At 40.1% G+C, this 22205-nt stretch overlaps 1 protein-coding gene across 1 annotated transcript in view; it reads right to left on the bottom strand.

Moving 5' to 3' along the window:
- Nucleotides 1-22205, bottom strand: part of LOC114658985 (olfactomedin-like protein 2B) — a 45534-nt gene that overhangs the window by 13640 nt on the left and 9689 nt on the right. The window contains exons 5-6 of the mRNA XM_028811146.2: nt 16163-16370; nt 14155-14952 (exon numbers count right to left, since the gene is read on the bottom strand). Coding sequence (XP_028666979.1) covers nt 14155-14952; nt 16163-16370 — 1006 coding nt within the window. The remainder of the gene's footprint in view (nt 1-14154; nt 14953-16162; nt 16371-22205) is intronic.

Raw genomic sequence — 22205 nt, 5'->3', positions numbered from 1 at the left:
TGTTGCTAATGGCTTTTAACTTCTTGAAATGACTGATTTATAATTTATTATTTACATATAACTTTAAAGCTCCATTTTCAGAAGCCATTCACTGTAAAAAGATTCAGTAAATTTAACGATAAAAATACTGTGAATGGTGAAAATAAAATACCTTTTCTGAAAACAAATAAAGTTACCTTATATTCTACTGCAAATTACCTGTATATCTTAAACAATACATTTATTTTTTACAGCCAAGTTCTGTAAAATCAATATTTTTCTACCTTCAAAATATGCTGCATGCCATTTACTGATACATTACAGTTACACTGAAAAAATTGCTGTTAATTTCACAGTGTAAAACTCTTAAATAGGTAAACAACTGTAAAATGTAAAAGGCAAAGCACGATTTGAGTAATACCGAAGTTACGATATTTAAATAAGGAAAAGCCCCCTTTTACCGTATTGTTCCTGATGAAGCGCATACCTTTGCACAGTAGGGAAAAAACTTAAAGTTAGCAGACTTATTTTTCCCTGCGTGTTGAAGGTTTTTTGAGGTTATGGAAGCTGATTTATGGTGGGTTGTATTCTTTAAGCTGGCACACCTGTAGGACACCATACACCACAAAAGCAAACTTTACTTCTCCACCAGACAATGTGCCGTAACTTTGAATTCTTTTCAATGTACATCTTAATACATAATTCGCCAGTCTCCTCACTCACTCACTCACTCACATCTGTGCGAAGCCGAATGCGCAGTCGCCTTCTGCGCATGTCCGAAGCCTTACGAGACCGACATCGCGGCAGGCGGCGGATTTATGGCCGCGAAAATTCAAAGAGAAAGGCGACTACGGCCGCGAAAATTCAAAGAAAAAGGCGACTACGGCCGCGAAAATTCAAAGAGAAAGGCGACTTCGACCGACATCCAACCCCAACATCACGGGAGACGGCGGATTTATGGCCGCAAAAATTCAAAGAAAAAGGCGACTTCGATTAAAGCTCTAGAGGCCTGAAAGGTGATTTCGACTACAGCGCAAGGCCTAATTACACATTCATTCAATACACCTATATCAGGTTTGTGGTGCTTATCTATAATAATAAAAGGCAAAGCCCTCACTGACTGACTCACTCACTCACTGACTGACTCACTCATCACTAATTCTCCAACTTCCCGTGTAGGTGGAAGGCTGAAATTTGGCAGGCTCATTCCTTACAGCTTACTTACAAAAGTTAGGCAGGTTTCATTTCGAAATTCAAAGCGTAATGGTCATAACTGGAACATATTTTTTGTCCATACACTGTAATGGAAGAGGCGGAGTCACGTATCGCATCATCACGCCTCCTACGTAATCACGTGAACTAAAAACAAGGAAGACATTTACAGCACGAGTCACACGCGGGAACGAAGGTAAATGACGTTAATTTTTGACTGTCTTTTAATACTGTGTAAGCATACATATTAACACATGTGCAATTAAACGTGTGCATTTACGGGGTGATTTCTCAGGCTTAAAAGCTCACCTTTTATCAAACGCGGGAAGAAAGGTAACTGACGTTGTTCACTGTCTTTTAATACTGTGTAACCATACATATTAACACATGTCCAATTAAACGTGTGCATTTACGGGGTGATTTCTCAGGCTTAAAAGCTCGCCTTTTACTAAAAAGGTAAATGCAAAACTATTTTCAATCAGTTTATTGAAACGCTCCCGTTAAGGATTGCAATAACATATTCGCGAGATAAAAGAACGAAGTAGGGGGAAATGGAGGAAGAGCCGCAAACAGCGAAGAGCAAAAAATTAATTAAACAATTGAGAACGGAGCGAGTTAAGCATACAAGCATGTTCATAAGGGAAACAAAGCACGGTGTAAAACGTAACTTTCAATTAAGTTTATAGAAACGCTCCCGCTGCGGATTGCAATAACATATTCGCGAGATAAAAGTTTAATGACAAGACACGAGGTATAAACGAACCACACGCCGTGGCGCAACGTTAGGGGCAACAGTTTCAACCATTCTATGATCTGCTTCTCGCAACTGAAAGACGGCACATGGCGGATGTTAGCCGACTTACTGACCGCAACGTTAGGGGCTTCAACTATGGCGCTGACACAACATCTCAGTGCCAACACTTTGCAGACTGTACTTAAAAGACACGCCCTCCTCACTGGACAGTTAAAAACACCAATCAAACTAACGATGACATCAAGTATTACCCAATCCAAAGTAGGAAAGGAGGCATCTTCATAAAATGCGTGTGGGATAATTTGCATGAGATGCTGCTTTAAAAAAAAAATGATACAAAACATACGGGATAAATCCCGTCCAGTATTGATTCAAAACGGGACGCGCAATTTCATTCTCAAACCCAGCACGATTCCGTATTTTAAAGGACGGGTGGCAACCCTACAGTGCCAGGTAACCACCCATACAATCACATTGTGATTCAGACTAGGAATGCAATGAATGTAATTACCCCGATCTACATACAAGGCGAAAGTCTTGCAACATTCAAAGATGATGGTTTGGGATAAGTACACCATACAACATAAAACAGCTTATGAAGCCTTGAACCGAAAAAAGCAAGATCTCAGAGATCGTAAAAAAAAAAATAGGAGGTAATGTCGTTTTACTCGCTGTAGATTTTAGTCAAACATTACCAGTTATTCCACGAGGGAGACCAGCAGATGAACTCAACGCGTGTTTAAAATCCATGCTTCTCCCACGCTCGGTTATATGTCGCGTGTTCTCGGGTAGGTGCACCAAAACATTTATACATTTAAGCATGTAATGGGCAAACAAAAAATGAGGTATACCCGAAGGCACTGCAGTAGTACTTCATGTAACTTTACTTCTTAAATGTTAATGTTTTACTGTTTAATAATTTATACGCTTCTTATATGTTGTTCAAATTCTTTTATCAAAATACCACTGACAGCGCAATGCACGATAACATGGAGTGAATACACCATACGCATCCGCCCACGGCTGCCCTGCTGTGCGCAGATAGGAGTCGATTCTACAATAAAATAAAATAAAGATAAAAAGAGTAAAACAATCATCACCCATAAAGCGTGTGTGTGTGTATATATGTGTATATATATATGTTGATATGTGGATGTGTATATGTATATATATATATATATATATATATATATATATATATATATATATATATATGTAGATATGTATATATATGTGTATATGTATATGTATATATATGTTTATATGTGTGTGTGTGTATTTTATATATATAAAACACAGCAACACTCATAACAATGACAACACAATTACATTGACAATCATGTTACGTTATTTTTAAAATGTTTCCTTTTTTTTTCATTACCTCTTTAACACACTACTTCTCCGCTGCGAAGCGCGGGTATTTTGCTAGTACTTATTATATAATTTACTATTCCACTCGTGCCCGTTTCATCTTACGTTGTCGAAACGGGCTCTTTGTCTAGTAATTAAATAATACAACACGTTTGCTATTGGTTGTTGTTACTTTATTGAAGCAAACTGATACTGTACTGATATTTGATCCTGACAACACTTTCTAATGGTTTAATAAATGGATATTTGTTGCAGTGCTTGGATTTCAGGTTATGGTTAAACATACACCTCTATTGTAATGTGTTATAAAGAAAAAAACAGGTGTTTACTACAAAGTTATCCTGTAGATGTAAAAATATTGTCACCTTCTTTTTTATGGTAAAATTCTGGCAACCACAGCTGCCAGTTGTTTACCGCAAACTTAACATATTTTTTTTCACAGCGTTCCTTCAGTGCTCTAGTGGTCAACTCCCACAGCTCATTCTTAATTAGCTTTGTATAAACTGGTTATTAGAGAAACCTGAGTAGTTGAATTAGCACCGCTGAAACCAGTTATTCTGTTTACTTGGGTTAAAAGATCCTGGCATTCCTAAAGTTTAGCTCTGGTTTCATAAATGCCCAAAATGAAACAAGTTTCTCAAGAAACATGTCAGTCTATTTTTTCTTAAATTTTTTTTTTTAGCAGAATAAGGTTATTCCATGCAACAGATTGCCAAGTAACTGAGTAATACATACAGAGGTGTTTAGTGCTCTCTTGAGAGCAGAGGGTGAACTGGGTTTAGCCAAAATAGAAAAAGAAAGGGAAGCCGAAGATGAACAACCGCATAAGAGTCTGTAGCGTGAGAAATAAACACCTCACAGGTTCTCAGTTGGCTTCTTCCTTAAATACACACTAAATACCCAGGTCATCTGTAACAGAGAAAATATGACTCTGGGATGATGGCCTAAGAGGAAACGTTTTAAAGAAAAAGCAATATATGAAACTGGGAAATAAAAAGAAAAGATTAAAATGGGAAAAAGAACACAGACATTGGACAGAAGATGACTGGAAAAGTGTATCCCCATCTTCTATTTTCTCTTTCAAGGACACAAGATATCACCTTTGACTGTCACTGCTTCATTGTAGTAAAATGAGAATATTTCTTATGAAATGAATTCATCTTGATATCCACTTTATTGCCTTGTGTTGCTTATTATACCTTTTTATTTTGAAGTGTCAAAAGATTGTGCTCACTGTGAAACATGCTAACATCAAGGCTGATTAGACTAACATTACTTTTTATGTATGAGGTTTATTCTTATAATGCCTATTTTAATGTCAGAACAGTAATTATTAAAGCTACTGGCTCTGATTAATGGTAGTTCATTTCAACATCCCTATGGATCAAGAGAGAGTAAGGGAAAGCAAATGGCAAGTTATTTTTAATTGCTACATCTCCATAAAAATGTCTAAACTATTTCTTATCCTACTTAGTCTAATAGATGGTCACAGGGAGATGGAGCCCACCTGAACAATACTGAGTATAACAGAAGAAAATGATCCTTGATGGGACAAGTGTTTATTATAGGACTCACTTGCAGGCTAATTTACTTAGCAGATCTTATTTAATTTTATGGTTTGGTAGTGTTATCATTCTGCCATGCCAGGTCATTCTTGTTCTGTAGTAAATAGTGATTTGTAGCCGGAGTAATTCTCATTCACGTTTTTCATTTTAGCTTTCTTCCATATATTTTATTAAACCAGATAGTTCACATTGAACACACAGAGGTGTAAGTGGAGTACCGCTGGTTACTTCATCCGTCATTTGCATCTTATTTCTAATAAGGAGACATTAAAAAAAGAGGAATGTAACTGTTTAAGGACTAAAAGGATCAATTAAGTGTGGGGAATCTTAACAAACGATACAACTAAAAAGAAACATAAGAATATTGATTTAGCAATAAGTGCTTCAACAGCAAGAATTAATTTCTTATTAAGAAAGTGTTTTGGAACAAAAGCCTGCCCGACAGCAGAATCCTGCTTTTGGGGAAGACTTAAACTTGCTGGTCAGGTTTGTTGTGATGCTAAGCAAAAGAATGTCATTGTGGATTACAGAGCCTTGAATACTAAAAGTAAAATAAAATCTAGCGAAGCGTTTCAGAACTGGCATACAGAGTGCAGTGCTTTACTGAAGAAGGCAAAGTATCAAGATTATTATCAAGATTTTCAAGATGGCAGCACTCTCCACTATACCATTGTGACCTCCAGCCTGAAACCTGTTTCCTAAAAATACAAATGTCCAACTGTACATTTAGCAATTTTATTAACTTCCTACCTCATTACAAGGACACTGCAAATCAGAGACTACTTTAATAGCATCCAGTGCAATTCAGGAGCCCATTTGTCTAAGTGATCACTCACAGGACTCTTGGGCTCTAGAAAACTGCCACCACTTGCTACTACAGCTCAGTTGGTTTATAACCCTCCATCTAGCTTTGGGTTGCTATCTCCCTCCATTTTTTGTTAGCATGATGTGTACTCCGTTAGACACTGCAGTCTGATTTTGATACACTGTGCAGTTAGGGCATCTGGGCCTGTGTACAGTCAGCCTATGATCATATCGCATTTACTGGGTAGGCCTCTGCAATCATTTTTTATGGTCTGATGATGCTGGTTTAAAATGAATTGCTCAACATTTCTTGGCCTTGGTCATTCAGGCATGAAACTATCTGCCAGTCTCAGTTAGCGCTACTGATTCCACCTGAAGTTTTTGAAAAGATCTTCACCCTTACATTTTATTAATCTTCTGATACCTGATGACCTAACAGATCCAACACCAACTGTTGGGGTAATCTGATTCCCTACCTTTAACCTATTCTCTCACTTCTGTAGGATTTTTTTAATTATATAATTAAAGAGTTGTTTTATTTCAATACATGTGATGCAGCTCTTATGGAAAAACTTACAGTACAGATGGTTTATTACTTGAATGGTTTCCTCATGCCTGTATTCAACCATCAGTGATTTATAAGTTGCTCTGAATAACAGTGCCTGCTAAATAAAAAAGTGGAATGTAAGTTATGCTCCTCTGGTTTTCCTCCCACATCCCTAAAGACACGTCTGTTAGGTTAATTGGAGATTCTTAACTGGTCCCTTGTGAATGTGGGTGTTTGCATTTGTGGGCACTGTGATGGACTGGCGCCTCATCCAGAAGTTGTTTCTGCCTTGCGCCTGACGTTGCCAAAATGGGCTTTGACCACCCATAATCCAGAATTGGATGACACATGTTTGAGAATGTCCCAGGGTCCTAAAATGATTCTGATGTTTCTGTACAGTAATTCACCATTCATTAAAACCCATTTTATTCCAAGGCCTTGGTGCCTTTTAATAGTATGGCTATTTTGTAATATAGGATTTTTACTGTACCTGGTACTTAAGGTCACCTTATATGAGCTTTTGCATGTCTTGCACCTACAATCAGGTGGGAAAACTATGGATGCAAAACAGAAGCCAGATCTGAATGCCATCCCAGAGAGTTGAAATTACAGTGCTTGGAAGCTTTTACATTTTACCATTATACAACATTGAATCAGAGTGGATTTAATTTGGCTTTTTGACATTGATGAACAGAAAAAAAACTTTAATGTCAATGTGAAATCAGATCTTTGAAGAAGTGCTCTAAATCTTCTTATATAACACACTACCGTGGCTGTCCGTTTGTCTGTCCAGGATTTTAAATCACCAGTAGCTTGCAAACTGTTTGACTTACTGACCTGAAATTTGGTACACATATACTACGTGACGTCTACTATCTGCTTCTGGTGACGTCTGGTGATGATTGACCTCCAAGGTTATTCCTCTTTTTATTTTTATTTTATTTTATTGTAGAATCAACTCTCAGCAGTGGCCAGCAGGGCAGCCGTGTGGCATAGGCGTACGGGCGCCGTTCTCATCCTTACCACCTTCACCGTCACTTCCCCTACCTCTTCATATCTTAAATCATTCTTGAGGACAGATTGAAGACTTAAGTGCCAGCTTAAGTGAAAAATTAAAGAAAACGTATTAAGCAATTGCAACACAAACACTGACTTAATCAGTTTTAACACGAAAAGATGCCGTCGAAAGAAGAGAAGTAGCGGGCCGCTAGAGTGGAGAAAAGAAATGTAGCAAGCGCACCAACCTCTGAGCAAACAAATGCTAAACGTACAGAGAAAGAGGAGGAAAACTAGGAATGCTCAAGTCAAGTGTATTCACTGCACACTATCGTGCAGTGTGCAGTTACTGATAAATTATAATTGTAAAACATAAAATAATTGGCATCCTTTAATGTGGCTCACCTAAATCATCACTATGGCAGCCAATTGGATTTAGAAGTTTCATAATTACAGAAGATAAATGGAGATTAGTTGTCTTTAGTCAATGGAGTTCAATAGATTTGCAGTATGAATGGAACTCACCTGAAAGGTTCAGCTTATCGTGAGTCAGAATTGTGGCCTAACCTACAAAATGAAGACAAATGCACACTCCAAGCAACTCCACAAAAAGGGGACTGAAAAGCACAAGTCAGGAGCTGGATACAAGAAAATATTCAAGTCATTGAATGTCCCTTGGAGTCCAGGGAATTCAGTCATTAGGAACTGGAATGAGTATGGCACAGCTGTAAATCTGTCTAGAGTAGGTGCAAGAAGACCAGTGAGGACGTTCACCAGGACACCAATGAAAATTCTGAAGGACTTACAAGCTACAAAGGCTGAGACTGTGCAGAACAGCACCAGTCACAGTTTTATGGACGAGTAACAAAGAGAAAGCCACTGTTAAAACAAAGCACAGAGAAGACACATGGGAGACTCTGAAGTCAACTGGAAGAAAGTGCTATGGCTTGATGACTCTAAAATTGACTTATGCCAAACAGGCAATTTATTCTGATGCTCAAAAAGTTCAAGCACTGCACATTATCAAAAACGATTCCATCCTCCCTATGAAACATGGTGGTGGCAGCATTATGCTGTGAGGATGCTGCTCTGCATCAGGTCCTGGAAGGCTTGTGAGGGTGGAGGGTAAAATGAATGTAGCAAATGGCAGGGAAATCCGGGAATAAAACCTGATGTTGTCTGCAAGAAACCCGTGGAAGAAGATTTGTTTTTCCAGAAAGACAAGTCCAAGCTGAGTCAAAGCCACACAGGAATGACTTAAAAAACAACAATGTTAATGTGGGAGTGGCAAAGTCACAGTCCAGATCTTAATGCAACTGAGAATTTATAGCTGGACTTAAAAAAGGCTTTTTGTTTATGGTGCCCATTAAACCTGGCCGAGCTTTAGCAGTTTTTCAAAGAACAATGTGGAAAAAAGGAAGTGCCCAGATGTGCAAAGCGGGCAGAGAGAGAGACCTGGGCTAGCCTCGTTTCGCGCCGACAGAAATGCAGCTTTGTGCGGTAAGACTCGCGGTGGCGGCTTGTGTATTTACATCAACGCGAAATGGTGCAAGAACTCTGTGCTAGTTTCTAGTTATTGCTCATCGCTAGTGGAGTTTGTGACTGTTAGATGCAGACCTTTTTATTTACCATGGGAATTCACCACCGTTTTCACTATCGGAGTGTACATTCCACCTGGCGCTAATGCTAAGGAAGCGCTATGGGAACTGTATACAAAGATCAGTGAACTGCAAAATACACACCCGGATGGACTGTTTATTGTTGCTGGAGATTTCAACCATGCAAATCTCAAGTCAGTGCTTCCTAGATTCCATCAATATGTGGACTTTGCAACGAGAGGGGAAAACACGCTGGATCTTGTTTACACAAACATCCCCGGCGCATATCGGGCTGAGCCCCGCCCCCACCTCGGCTACTCAGACCACATCTCTGTTATGCTAATTCCAGCATACAGACCACTCGTCAGGCGTTCAAAACCGGTTCTGAAGCAAGTGAAAACCTGGCCAGCAGGAGCCATCTCTGCTCTTCAGGATTGTTTTGAGAGCACTGACTGGAACATGTTTAGGGAGGCTGCAACTTACCGCGACTTCACTGACTTGGAGGAGTACACTTGATCAGTGACCAACTACATCAGTAAGTGCACCAAAGACGTCACTGTCTCCAAGAACATCATCTCACGACCCAACCAGAAACCGTGGATTACTGCGGAAGTGCGTGCACTTCTGAGGACCCGAGACTCTGCCTTCAAAGCGGGAGACAAGGTGGCCCTTAGAAGAGCAAGGGCCAAACTCTCTCGGGCCGTCAGAGAGGCGAAGCGCGCACACGCCCAGAGAATCCACAATCACTTCATAGACAGCGGCGACACACGGCGCATGTGGCAGGGCTTACAAGCCATCACACACTACAGGACGACATCACCTGCCTGTGACGGTGACGGCTCCCTCCCAGATGCGCTGAACAACTTCTACGCTCGGTTCGACAGGCAGAACGACGTGGCGGCGAGGAAGACCACCCCTCCTCTGAACGACCAGGTGCTGTGTCTCACTACAGCGGATGTGAAGAAAGCTCTACGCAGAGTCAACCCACGTAAAGCTGCTGGACCAGACAACATCCCAGGCAGAGTGCTCAGAGAATGTGCAGAACAGCTGGCAGATGTTCTTACCGACATCTTCAACATCTCTCTGAGCAGCGCCGTCGTTCCCACGTGCTTCAAGGCCACCACCATCGTACCCGTGCCCAAGAAGTCTTCTGTGTCCTGTCTCAATGACTATCGTCCTGTTGCACTTACACCCACCATCATGAAGTGCTTCGAGCGGCTTGTCATGAGACACATCAAGTCCCTGCTGCCCCCCTCACTGGACCCACTGCAATTTGCGTACCGTCCTAACCGCTCAACGGACGACGCCATCTCCACTGCACTCCATCTTGCCCTCACACACTTGGACAAGAAGGACACATACGTTCGAATGCTGTACATAGATTTCAGCTCAGCATTCAACACGATCATCCCCCCAACAACTGATCGGGAAGCTGAGCCTGTTGGGCCTGAACACCTCCCTCTGCAACTGGATCCTGGACTTTCTGACCGGAAGGCCTCAGTCAGTACGGATCGGGAACTGCACCTCCAGCACCACCACACTGAGCACTGGTGCCCCACAAGGCTGTGTGCTCAGTCCCCTGCTGTTCACACTGCTGACTCACGACTGTGTAGCAACATACAGCTCAAATCACATCATTAAGTTCGCTGATGACACGACCGTGGTGGGTCTCATTAGCAAGAACGACGAGTCAGCGTACAGAGAGGAAGTGCAGGGGCTAACGGACTGGTGTAAAGACAACAACCTGTCTCTGAATGTTGACAAGACAAAGGAGATGGTTGTTGACTTTAGGAGGACACGAGGTGACCATTCTCCGCTGAGCATCAACGGCTCCTCTGTGGAGATCGTCGACAGCACCAAATTCCTGGGCGTCCACCTGGAGAAGGACCTCAGCTGGTCCCTCAACACCAGCTCCCTACACAAGAAAGCCCAACAGCGTCTCTTCTTTCTGAGAAGACTGAGAAAGGCCCAGCTCCCACCACCGATCCTGACCACCTTCTATAGAGGAACTATCGAGAGCATCCTGAGCGGCTGCATCACTGTCTGGTTTGGGAATTGTGCCATATCGGACCGCAAGACCCTACAGCGGATAGTGAGGACAGCAGAGAAGATCATCGGGGTCTCTCTCCCCTCTATTGAAGACATCTACACCACACGCTGCATCCGCAAAGCCACCAGCATTGTGGCTGATCGGACACACCCCTCTCACACACACTTCACCCTCCTGCCATCTGGAAAAAGGTACCGAAGCATTCGGGCACACACATCCAGACTGTGCAACAGCTTTTTTCCACAAGCCATCCGTCTTCTCAACAAAAAGGGACTGGACTGATAAACACACACACACGCACGCACACACACACACACAAACATTATCACTTAGCTTAACTCAACTACCTCAAAACATTGAGATTGGACTGACTAATCAACACAAGCTTAAACACACTGACCTACACTACCAAACTATCGTACACACCAACCTGTAAATGCTTTCTTTTTTTGCACAATATCCATTACTGGTTTGCTTGTTGCACTAACTTCTTTACTTCCTAATTTTTTTTTGCTGCTAAACTAAGAATGTTTACTGTTTCTCCACTACCTCAACTCATCACCACAACACCATATTATTATGTTACGTTTGTGTTTTTGTCGCACTGTCACTTGTTGCTTTTGTTTGCACATTGCACATGCACTTTGTTGTCTGCTGTTTGGTTAAAAAAGTCTTCCTTAGATAGTTAGTTAGTTTTTGTTGATTTATGCTGTAATTCATGTTAGGTAATTCATGTTAGGTAATTTATGTTAGGTCAATCTGTCTTGTCTCTGCTAGCCAGCTAACTAGGCCTCTTAGTTAGCTAGTTTAGTTTTTTCTGTTAATTTATGTTGTAAATTTATGTTGCATGTAGCACCTTGGTCCTGGGGGAACGTTGTTTCGTTTCACTGTGTACTAACTGTATATGGTTGAAGTGACAATAAAGCCTACTTGAACTTGAACTTGAACTGTGCACACAGACTCTAGGCTGTCATGGCTGCTAAAGGTGCATCTACTAAATACTGACTTGAAGGAGGGGAACACTTACTGTATCCATCCATCCATTTTCCAACCCGCTGAATCCGAACACAGGGTCACGGGGGTCTGCTGGAGCCAATCCCAGCCAACACAGGGCACAAGGCAGGAAACAATTCTGGGCAGGGTGCCAACCCACCGCAGCACTTACTGTATGCGATCGATTATTTTGTGTTTAAGATTTCCAATTATTTTAGACCACTTTGCAGAGATCTGATTTCACTTTGACATTGAAGAGTGTTTTTTCAGTTGATCAGGTCAAAAAGTTCAAATTCAATCCACAGTGATTCAGTGTTGTATAATAATAAAAAAAACATCCAAAGGGGTGACTGCTTTTTATGGACACTGTACACAAGCACATTGGGCTGAAGCCTGTAGACTGGGCACCGTGCATTTGCACAATGCAGCAAAAAATATTAAAGCTTATAATTGAACAAGGGTATATCAACCATGAAGATGTTCTTTCTCCATAATGAGCTCCAATTTCATCATTCCTTTTCAATTAGTTTAATGAATTCAATACAAAATAAGAAGCCATAAAATCATCTGTCGGTTAATAAACATAAACTTCATTACAAGTTATGTAAGTAAAGAAGCCTAAATTGGTGTAAGCCACTCTACTTTGGGGTGTTCAGTTTAATGATTAACTTCATGAGGTAAAAGTACATAATAAACAAGAATAGTTTTATCAAATATCTGAAATGTTACAATGCGAGCTTCAATTAAAAAATTCAAAGTCTAAATATTTTTGATTGTAATAGAAATTTGTCATTTCACCCTCTGACAGAAGTCCACTGAGGGCTAAATCCCTAGTAAAGGATCAAAATTAACATCATAGTTGTAATCACTGACCTTGAAATTGTCTAAAATGATACCTCAAATGCTTATGTTTGAAATGTGTCATTTTGAACCTTCTGAGAGTGGCTCTTAGAGGGGTAGGACCACCAGTAAAGAACCATATATCAAAAATATTATCATATTTGTGATCAGCTACCTGGAAATAGCAAAACTTGTCACTCCACATGTCTATATTACGGATCCCCAGTTTTTTTTTTTTTAAGTTTAAACTTTGACCCCTTATATCCTATTAGGGGGTGAACCCCTGGGGTCGGTTGATATGGCAGGCCCAACTTTAAGTCCTTCTGATAATTTTTACTGAAGTCACCTATTGGTTGACTCTTTATCATAAGAATGTAATTTTCTGCACCGAATATGGTCCAAAAATTGCTTAGGAATTAGTTTTTTTGGTTTAGAGAGTTCAAAATAGAGGAGAAACCCAAAGTAGTTGATGTCTTGCATAACCAGACAGAGAAGAGTCAAGCAGTATATCATATATATGGAGGGTTTCTCTTAGCAGTGAGTAAGGAGGTGCTTGACAAGAAAAACTGATTTCAAAGTGTTTGTAAGTAATTCTTATGAACACAATAAGCCATGCATTGATTCAATAACTAAGCTCAGTTACTCCAGTTCTCTTCAATGGCATCAGTCCACTGCAGTGCACATTTCCTCACACTCCTGCAGACACGGGCACTCCAGGACGATTTTGTGTTACAAATCTACTTAACACAAGGAGACCATGAAAGCTTCACAGACCAAGTGGCCTGGCTGGGAACTGATCCCAGTATTCTGAGACAAATGACTGTGCCATCATGTACCCCACAATTTAATAATTACTACTTGTTTTGCAATACCATAAGGAAGTTTTATAAAAACATAATTGAAATCATAAAAGGAGCCACTTATCCTTGTACGATTGCCTTAAATGTTTATTTTCTGGGGCTTTATAAGTAAAATGAGTATTTTCTTGTTTTTTTATCTACAGTAACCATTTTCTCATAGCTATGGCATGGTAAATCCATCCATCCATCCCATTTTTCAACCCGCTGAATCTGAACACAGGGGTCTGCTGGAGCCAATCCCAGCCAACACAGGGCACAAGGCAGGAACCAATCCCGGGCAGGGTGCCAACCCACCGCAGGACACACACAAACACACCCACCCACCAAGCACACACTAGGGCCAATTTAGAATCGTCAATACACCTAACCTGCATGTCTTTGGACCATGGGAGGAAACCGGAGCGCCCGGAGGAAACCCACACAGACACGGGGAGAACATGCAAACTCCACGCAGGGAGGACCCGGGAAGTGAACCCAGGTCCCCAGGTCTCCCAACTGCGAGGCAGCAGTGCTACCCACTGTGCCACCGTGCCGCCAGCATTGGCAGTATTAAAACTAAACAGAACACAGTAGTTGACCACTTACCAAGATTCTTTTGAGCCTCATCGCCCATGGTATCCTGAATCTCTTCTTCCCAAGAGATCTTATAGCGCTGCCTGGGCTTCACATGCACTGAAGGTCGGGTTGTTTTAGGAACGGAAGGTGTGGATGTAATGGCAGTTGTCCAGGAGGTTTTTGGAGAACGGATGGTTGTTAATTTTGTGCTAGAAGCTGTAATAGTAGTCATAGTAGTAGAAGTAGTCGTAGTACTAGTAGTTGCAGTAGCAGTAGCAGTAGCAGTAGCAGTAGTAGTAGTAGTAGTAGTAGTAGTAGTAGTACTAGGGGTGGTGCTGGAGGCATTAGTTATTTCATCTGTTGCTTGTGCTGTAGTTTCTCTGGTCTCTTTTGTGGAGGCTGGGGCAGAAGCTGGAGATGGAGAGCTTGTAATATTTTTACCAGTTGTAAAAGTAGCCAATATGGCTGAAGACATTGTTGTGCTTGATGGATTGTGGGTGGCAGCTGTGTTTGTGACTGCCATAGAAGCTGCAGTAGATGATTTGTTTGAAGCATCAGTGACAGCTGGAGCAGCTGCTGTTCTATAATCTGATGTAAGATCAGGAACATTGCTTGGACTCTTGCTTGATACTTCAGTAGTTGCAGCAGTAGCTAGATTGTGAACTACACGTAAATGGCCATTCATGTCCACCTGTTCAGTTTTAGGGATGGGGGGTCTGACTACTGGCTTCGGTTTCCTGAAAGTCTGTTGCTGCCATCCTTTGTGCTTAATGAGCTGGTCTTCAATCAGCAGATCTACAGCTGCATCACCACTTGAAAATTCTTCTTCTGTTTGAAAAGTCAGAATGAGAGAAGACATGACACACCAGCACAGTAATTCCACATGAGGATATTTACGTCAACAGTGAGTCAAATGTAACAATGTAAATAGTTAAATGAAAAAAACAATAAAAACACCATGACTAATACTTGAACTCACTGTCAAGCATCTTTGATTCCACTCAAGTATAAATGAAAGTGTTGAGATTATTACTGTACATTCAGAGCTTTGACTGTAACATTTATTTATTTATTAATTTATTTCTAAAACACCTGGGTCCATCTCCATCTGTCTGTTGGCCCTAAGACAGCTTTGAAGTGCTGCAGACTCTGCGCTTTAGGAACATCTGGACATTTCGTTAACGTTTTCTGGATTCAATTTATGACATGTTCAACACATGCTGAAACTTTCAAGGTCGCCTGACTGATTAAAAAAACAACTAGAATGCATATAACAAAGACGTTATTGTAGTCCATACACAAAACTTAGCATTTCATTAAAAGTGGTACATCTTGTGTTCAAGCAGCCAAGACGGCCGTGTTGTCACTCCTCTCCTCTGGTCGCTACACTGGCTCCCTGAAGCAGCACATATTAAGTTCAAATCCTTGATGACTGCCTACAGAGTAGTCAATAGGTCATCACCTTAATATATGAAGACACTCCTTCTTGTCCATTCAGGTTTACTTGTGAAAAGCATCTGTTGATGCCACCTCTGCATGGCTTCAGATCTCATTCTAGACTAATTTCATTTGTAGCTCCTAGCTGGTGGAATGAGCTGCTTACCTCCACTTCCTCATCCTATTTAAGAATTATTTGAAGACTCTCATCTGTGAATATGTGTAATTGATAATCGATAGGTTGTTGTAACTAAGGAAAGTTTAATTAGTCTTGTGCCGTTCTGTTTGGTTTAAAGCTCTTCACTTGTGATGGTCAATTTTGTAATTTTGTCCTGGAGTACTTGCTTCAAAACAGTCCCCCAGACAGATGTTTACTTGATTATGTTGAACTCTTTTGTAAGGCACTTTCAATAAAAGCATCTGCTCAGTGAAAAAATGTAAATTTAAAAGCAAATCTAAATGACAGTGTTGCCTACCAAAGAAAAATATCTACCAAACAATTCTAAAATGAAATCACAACAATCTCAGAAGTGTACACATTTCAAATACCCCCACATCCAGCATGCATCAATATCTGTTTTGTACTTAAGAAACAACATACGCTGTTCATCGATTTCATTGTCCTCTTCGATGGTATTGGATTTGTAGTAGGTTATTCCACGGATGATTGTTGGGCGAGACACCACTTTCATCCTGGTGTTTGTTTGCAGTGACTCAACATTGCCCACCGACTCTGTTGGAGTTTCAGGACTCACACTTAACGGCTCCTCAGAGAAAGCCAGGTCCCCGACAAATTTTTCTTCATATTTCTAAATACACAAATAATAAATCAGAAAATATTAAACAAGGCATTCTTTTAAAATGAGCTTGTGACAAGCACATGATGTAATTTATTTAAAGTTTATGAGGTTGTTGCAGCTGTGCACACGGTATTTCATGTTTCATATAATTGAACTTTGAATCAGTAAATGACTGAATATAACTGCATTCATGAAACACTCAGTATTCAGGCAAAAAATGGTTCTCATTTTGTTTACTTACATTGCCAACATTATGAGAGTTGATAACCTAAAAAATTGTAGACTTCAAAATCCTTTAAATGCCTTTTTAAACATTTATTCAGCTATCAAGAAAATCTACCTTCCCCATATCTGTTTTTATCAGTATTGAATATTTTTGACTGTGACTACTACCAGATTTTCAAGCAAAATAATAGTAAGGAATGTCTGATATATACTTCATATTATTTATTTTATTATTAAAGGTGGTGCCAAACCTAATGTCCATGTGTGAAACACAAATTGCCCTTTTGAACTAAGTAAATGGTTCTGCCAAATTTTGCCAGCAATAACTGCAAGCATATTTATCCTGCAATTACTGGAAGTGGACAAAATAATGGAAACACCACAGAAAAACTTAAACTTTGAAGAAACTAAACCACAATTACGAATGCAGCTGCAAAAGCAAGTTATATTAAGTTGATTTCTAAATGCCAGTAAGTGTCAACTATAAAATGATCACAACTAGCACTTTGATATGCAAGCTTTCAAAGTAACATGATGTAACTAACAGAGTTTCAGAATGGAAAATAGTCTGATCCCATAATTGCAGATTTGCAAGTCACAAAAACTTCAAAATTATTTAATGTGTCAAGGGGAATGGTCTCAAAATAATGACGGCATAAACCAAACATGGTCAGACTGCTTTTGAAAAGAGAAACAGTGAGCACAAGGCGAAGCTCACCGAAAGGGCTTGATGGACAATGCACACAATAGTTGCCAAACACTACAAAAATACAGTGTTAAAAATTATCACAGAAATCAATCAGCATAACCTCAACAAAACCAGAGCTCATTAAAACTGTAATTTATGGCAGAATGACATTTGGAAAATATATTTAAGACCAACTCGCAAAGAGGTATAACCGTGTGTAAGGAGCACAAAATCTGGACCTGTGAGCAATGGAAAAAGAATATTTTGATTAGTCATTTTTTACCCTACTTCCTACATCTGGATGAGTTTATGCCTGGAGAAAGTCAAACACTGCCTTGAACTCACCATGGCTGTTGCCAGCTGTTAAACATGATAGAAGATCCATCATGGTATAGGCAGCCATCTCAAGTCATTAGGTCTAATGTAGAGGTGACTGCTCTAAGACTACTCTAAAATGGCATGAAAAAAAAACTTGTCAGATAAGTCGTGTTGTGTTTACTTTGCTATTACAAACAGCGTGCTACAACATGTACAACTTCATGGTTAGTTCATTCAGAATCAGCAATAATTTCTTGTAGGTTGTTTAACGTAATTTTTTTTTCTCATAGATTCCCATGGCAGCATGATCCACTAAAACCCATTGGAGCGCAGCTTCAGTGGACTTCAACGGCACTTCAGAATATGCTTTGTTTTCAGTGCAGCAAAGCTAGACGTTTATTGGACAAATGCTTCAAAATATTATTTCCAGGGAAGCTCAGCATCTCTGGGAGTAAATGGGGGCAGTGGGCTGGCCAGGATGCTGGGCTGCTGCATGATGATTGGAGGAACTGTCAAAGTGGCTGGACCTCTTTTTGATTGACAGCGCTTTAGCATTGGAGCATTTCAAGTTCAAGATTTTTGTCAAGTCGTAAGACAGTCTGCTTCTCAAAGTCTGTTACTTGCTAGTGATATAGTCCAAGTGTTGCCTGGTAGGAGACCACCCAAATAATCAGATTGTGATTCAGAACTATGGATATAACACTCCAATCTACTGTACATCCTGTCAAATAAGTGAACCAGTCGCCGTGGCGCAATGTCTGAGGCTTTGTCTCAGGAGCTGACGTCTGAGGTTCAATCCCTGCAAGGGGAAGCAAAGGAGCCTACACCTGATGAGCCCCAATTAGGGCGAAGCACGTGTCACGTACTCTTTGTATCATCTGACAGGTACTCTGTAACATGCATATGATCTGTTTCTCGCAACTGACAGACTGTGACAGACTGTGTGACTATGAACACTGAAAACTTCCTTTCATTTGGGAAAGACTCTGACATGGGCTTTGCATATTACTTTGAAAGCTCTTCAGACTGATACACACAAACAACTTTTTCCTGACATTTTTGCTAATTTCTTTTGATGGTGACATGATGTGCTTCTATAACCTGTGCTCAGCCTCAGACAACATCACCCTGACTGCTAGTGTTAATCATATTTATTTTGGGCTTGATCAGACTGCAAAAAGGCTCACTGCTAACCCAAGTGTTCAAACCACTAACTCTATAAACTCTTTTGATGGCATATTTTAACTAAAGGGCCAATCATTTATCACATCTGAACAATGGATGAAGACTGCATACTTTAATTACGTTGCACAATAAACAAATGTAAGATGCACCACAATCAGGGGTTGTTTTTTTCTTCCACAACCCAAGAAACCAACCCATCACATTCAATGTGAGAGGGAATGAAATGGACAATAATGCAGAAAATCGGGTTGTGGCTAATCCTTTTCATGGCTAATAATACAATTATTTAAGTAAATGGGGGCAAAGATTAAGGGCAGATACCAAAAACAAAACAAGGTTTAAAAAGTTCATCATGAGTCCAAATCTGTATGTATATAGTACATGGTCTTTTATTTTATTTGTAAATTTTGCACAATGGCACCAAATAAGAACAAAAAGAATTTAAGTGCAGTATTGAAACAATTAGCTCTTGACTCATATGTCTAGGGTGTGACATTAGTTTCATTAAAATAAGTAATTTTCAATTTTACATCTTTTCCTAATATTTCCAAAAAATGAATCAGCTGTCCTTTTTACTTCATGTTAAGTTTTCCAAGCTGGCTCAAAAACTTAAAATAAATTTCCACCCCTGATTGTAATGGCTGCAAATATTGTGTTCCAATGCGGCCAACTATTACAGGCAAGAGGATTGCAATTTACTGCCAAAAGACATATAATTATTCAAATATTGTAGAAACACAAGTAACCACAGTAATTATTTATACTTTTATATCTCTCTCTATGAAGCTCGGGCATAGAGAATTGACAAAATGATGACTTAAGGTCAACTGGCAAGTTATCTTGTTATTATCACTACTGCCAAAAAATCATACTTCTCAAATGTAATACTGCAAAGGAACTAAGTTCTTGAATTATTTTAAAAGCTTGCTATTGTAATCACTAGAGTAGCCCCAAATCATTGTTTTAAGAGGCTGTTAAACCCAACAACTAAGTATAAGTAAACTGTACATTTATATGATAACAGATTATTAACTGCTATTAAAGTTAATGGTCATGTTGGTCTTCTAATAAGAAATGTGATAAACAGAGATCAAAGAGTCATTTTACGTCCACCTACACCTAAGCATATCTGCTGTATACAGTATAAGCAGTGTGGCCCAAGGGCTAAGGCAGCCTACTGTAAACTGTAAAAGGTTATATCTTTAGTCACTGCCACTAAATCACTGAGTGACTGTGGCAAAGTCACTTTAACTTGGCAGTGCTCTGAGTGAAGAAATACTGACAAAAGGGTACCATTATGTTCTGTTTGCCTCCTCAGATTAAAATGCTGATTGTGAGGCAGTGTGGGTTCTGTTGTGGGGTTGAAAAAACGCATTACTGTATTAGGCATTTGTTTGCATTATTTATAGTATGGTCAACTGTTAAGACATCATTAATTTGCACCAAAATGTATGTTATAGGTTAAATACATATAGAGTTATAAATATAGAGTTGGCAAAGGTGGATGAGTTTAGATACTTGGGATCAACAGTACAGAGTAATGGGGATTGTGGAAGAGAGGTGAAAAAGTGAGTGCAGGCAGGGTGGAATGGGTGGAGAAGAGTGTCAGGAGTGATTTGTGACAGACGGATATCAGCAAGAGTGAAAGGGAAGGCCTACAGGACGGTAGTGAGACCAGCTATGTTATATGGGTTGGAGATGGTGGCAATGACCAGAAAGCAGGAGACAGAGCTGGAGGTGGCAGAGTTAAAGATGCTAAGATTTGCACTGGGTGTGACGAGGATGGATAGGATTAGAAATGAGTACATTAGAGGGTTAGCTCAAGTTGGACGGTTGGGAGAAAAAGTCAGAGAGGCGAGATTGCGCTGGTTTGGACATGAGAAAAGGAGAAATGCTGAGGATAGAGCTGCTAGGCAAGAGAAAAAGAGGAAGGCCTAAGCGAAGGTTTCTGGATGTGGTGAGAGAGGACATGCAGGTGATGGGTGTAACAGAACAAGATACAGAGGACAGAAAGATATGGAAGAAGATGACCCGCTGTGGCGATCCCTATCGGGAGCAGCTGAAAGAAGAAGAAGAAGAAGGTTAAATACAACATTCTTTCCCATACATGCTTTTATAGCAGTTCGCTAAATATAAAAAATAACGCCATCTAAGGCAACAAAGCAGTTACGGTAGTCCTGCTACCTCACTTATTCAGGGCCCAAGTTTCATCCCTGGTCTGACCAGTGTCTTAGTGGCCTTCACTTGTTCTCTTGAAATCCAGTGGTTTTGGGATATTTGTCTAATCTCAAAGGTGAGTGTGACAGTTTGCCTCTGCATGCCCTTCAGTGGTCTTTTGTCCTAGCCAGAGCTGGTCACTGCTGTGTCAAATGCTGGCAGTACAGGTTCTGTTGGCTTACACTACTCTACTGAAAAAAGCTGGTTCAGAATTAGAAAGAATTTATTTATTTAGCAAGCGCTTCTATCCAAAGTATGCCAGATGTCACAAATGTATAATACATTTTTAAATTTTTATAACTGGACGTTAAGTGTGTCACAAACATGGTGGGGATGAAACTGGAGCCTTGTTGTTTGTAATGCAACATTTTGCTCCTTCTGCCAATTGTTTTAAGTAATTCCAGATTGCTCCATGGAAAACCTACCACCATCATTCATGCTGTTCATCCATAAAAATGTGTTTTTCATTCAAAATTTTAAAAGTGTGAGGTTTATAGTGAGAAGAAACAATAGTAAGGCGTTTCTAATTTTTTGGCAGCATAGTGGAACAGTCTGTAGCTTCATCACCTCCCAGAGCCTGGACCCAGATTCAAATGCTGTTTGTATGCTGCCTGTTTGGATTATTGTATACATATTGTGCTTATTTACGTATTTCCTTTGGTTTCTTCCCTCGGCTGAAATACATTGGTCTACTCTCATTGCTGGACTGGCATGGGTGTATAAAGTGCTATATATGCCAACAGCAGTTTCGTTTCTTTTGTTGTTTGCTGTCCTGATAGGCCTTGACTGTCAGAAGTGGTAACAAAAGAGTTATAGAAAGATGACAGCTGAACTTCATAAATTTGGTCTTTCTAGCGATGGTGGAAGCCTGTACATAATATTAGTCAGTCAATCAAAATTTAATTTACAATGGATTTAAGGACACTAGAGGTTCAAAACAATTATTGTAGGAGAAATGTGGGTACAAGACCAAGTACAGGCATCAGTAATCTCATGGCAGATGCCAGCTTTTCCACTGCTGAGTATCCAGATGATCATGCCTTAATCCAATTCCCAGCCCTGCTTAATCAAATTCAGACTCAAAGGGTGCTGAAGCCTATCCCTATATCAATGTGTACAAAGTGGACAACAGCAATGAACATGGCACTAGTCCGATGTAATGAACACTGTCACATACATGCGCAAAGGAGGCAGCTAAAGGGCTTGAGTAA

Source organism: Erpetoichthys calabaricus, chromosome 10 (assembly GCF_900747795.2).
Source record: "Erpetoichthys calabaricus chromosome 10, fErpCal1.3, whole genome shotgun sequence".
NCBI lineage: Eukaryota > Metazoa > Chordata > Cladistia > Polypteriformes > Polypteridae > Erpetoichthys > Erpetoichthys calabaricus.
This window is presented reverse-complemented; position numbering and strand designations above follow the sequence as displayed.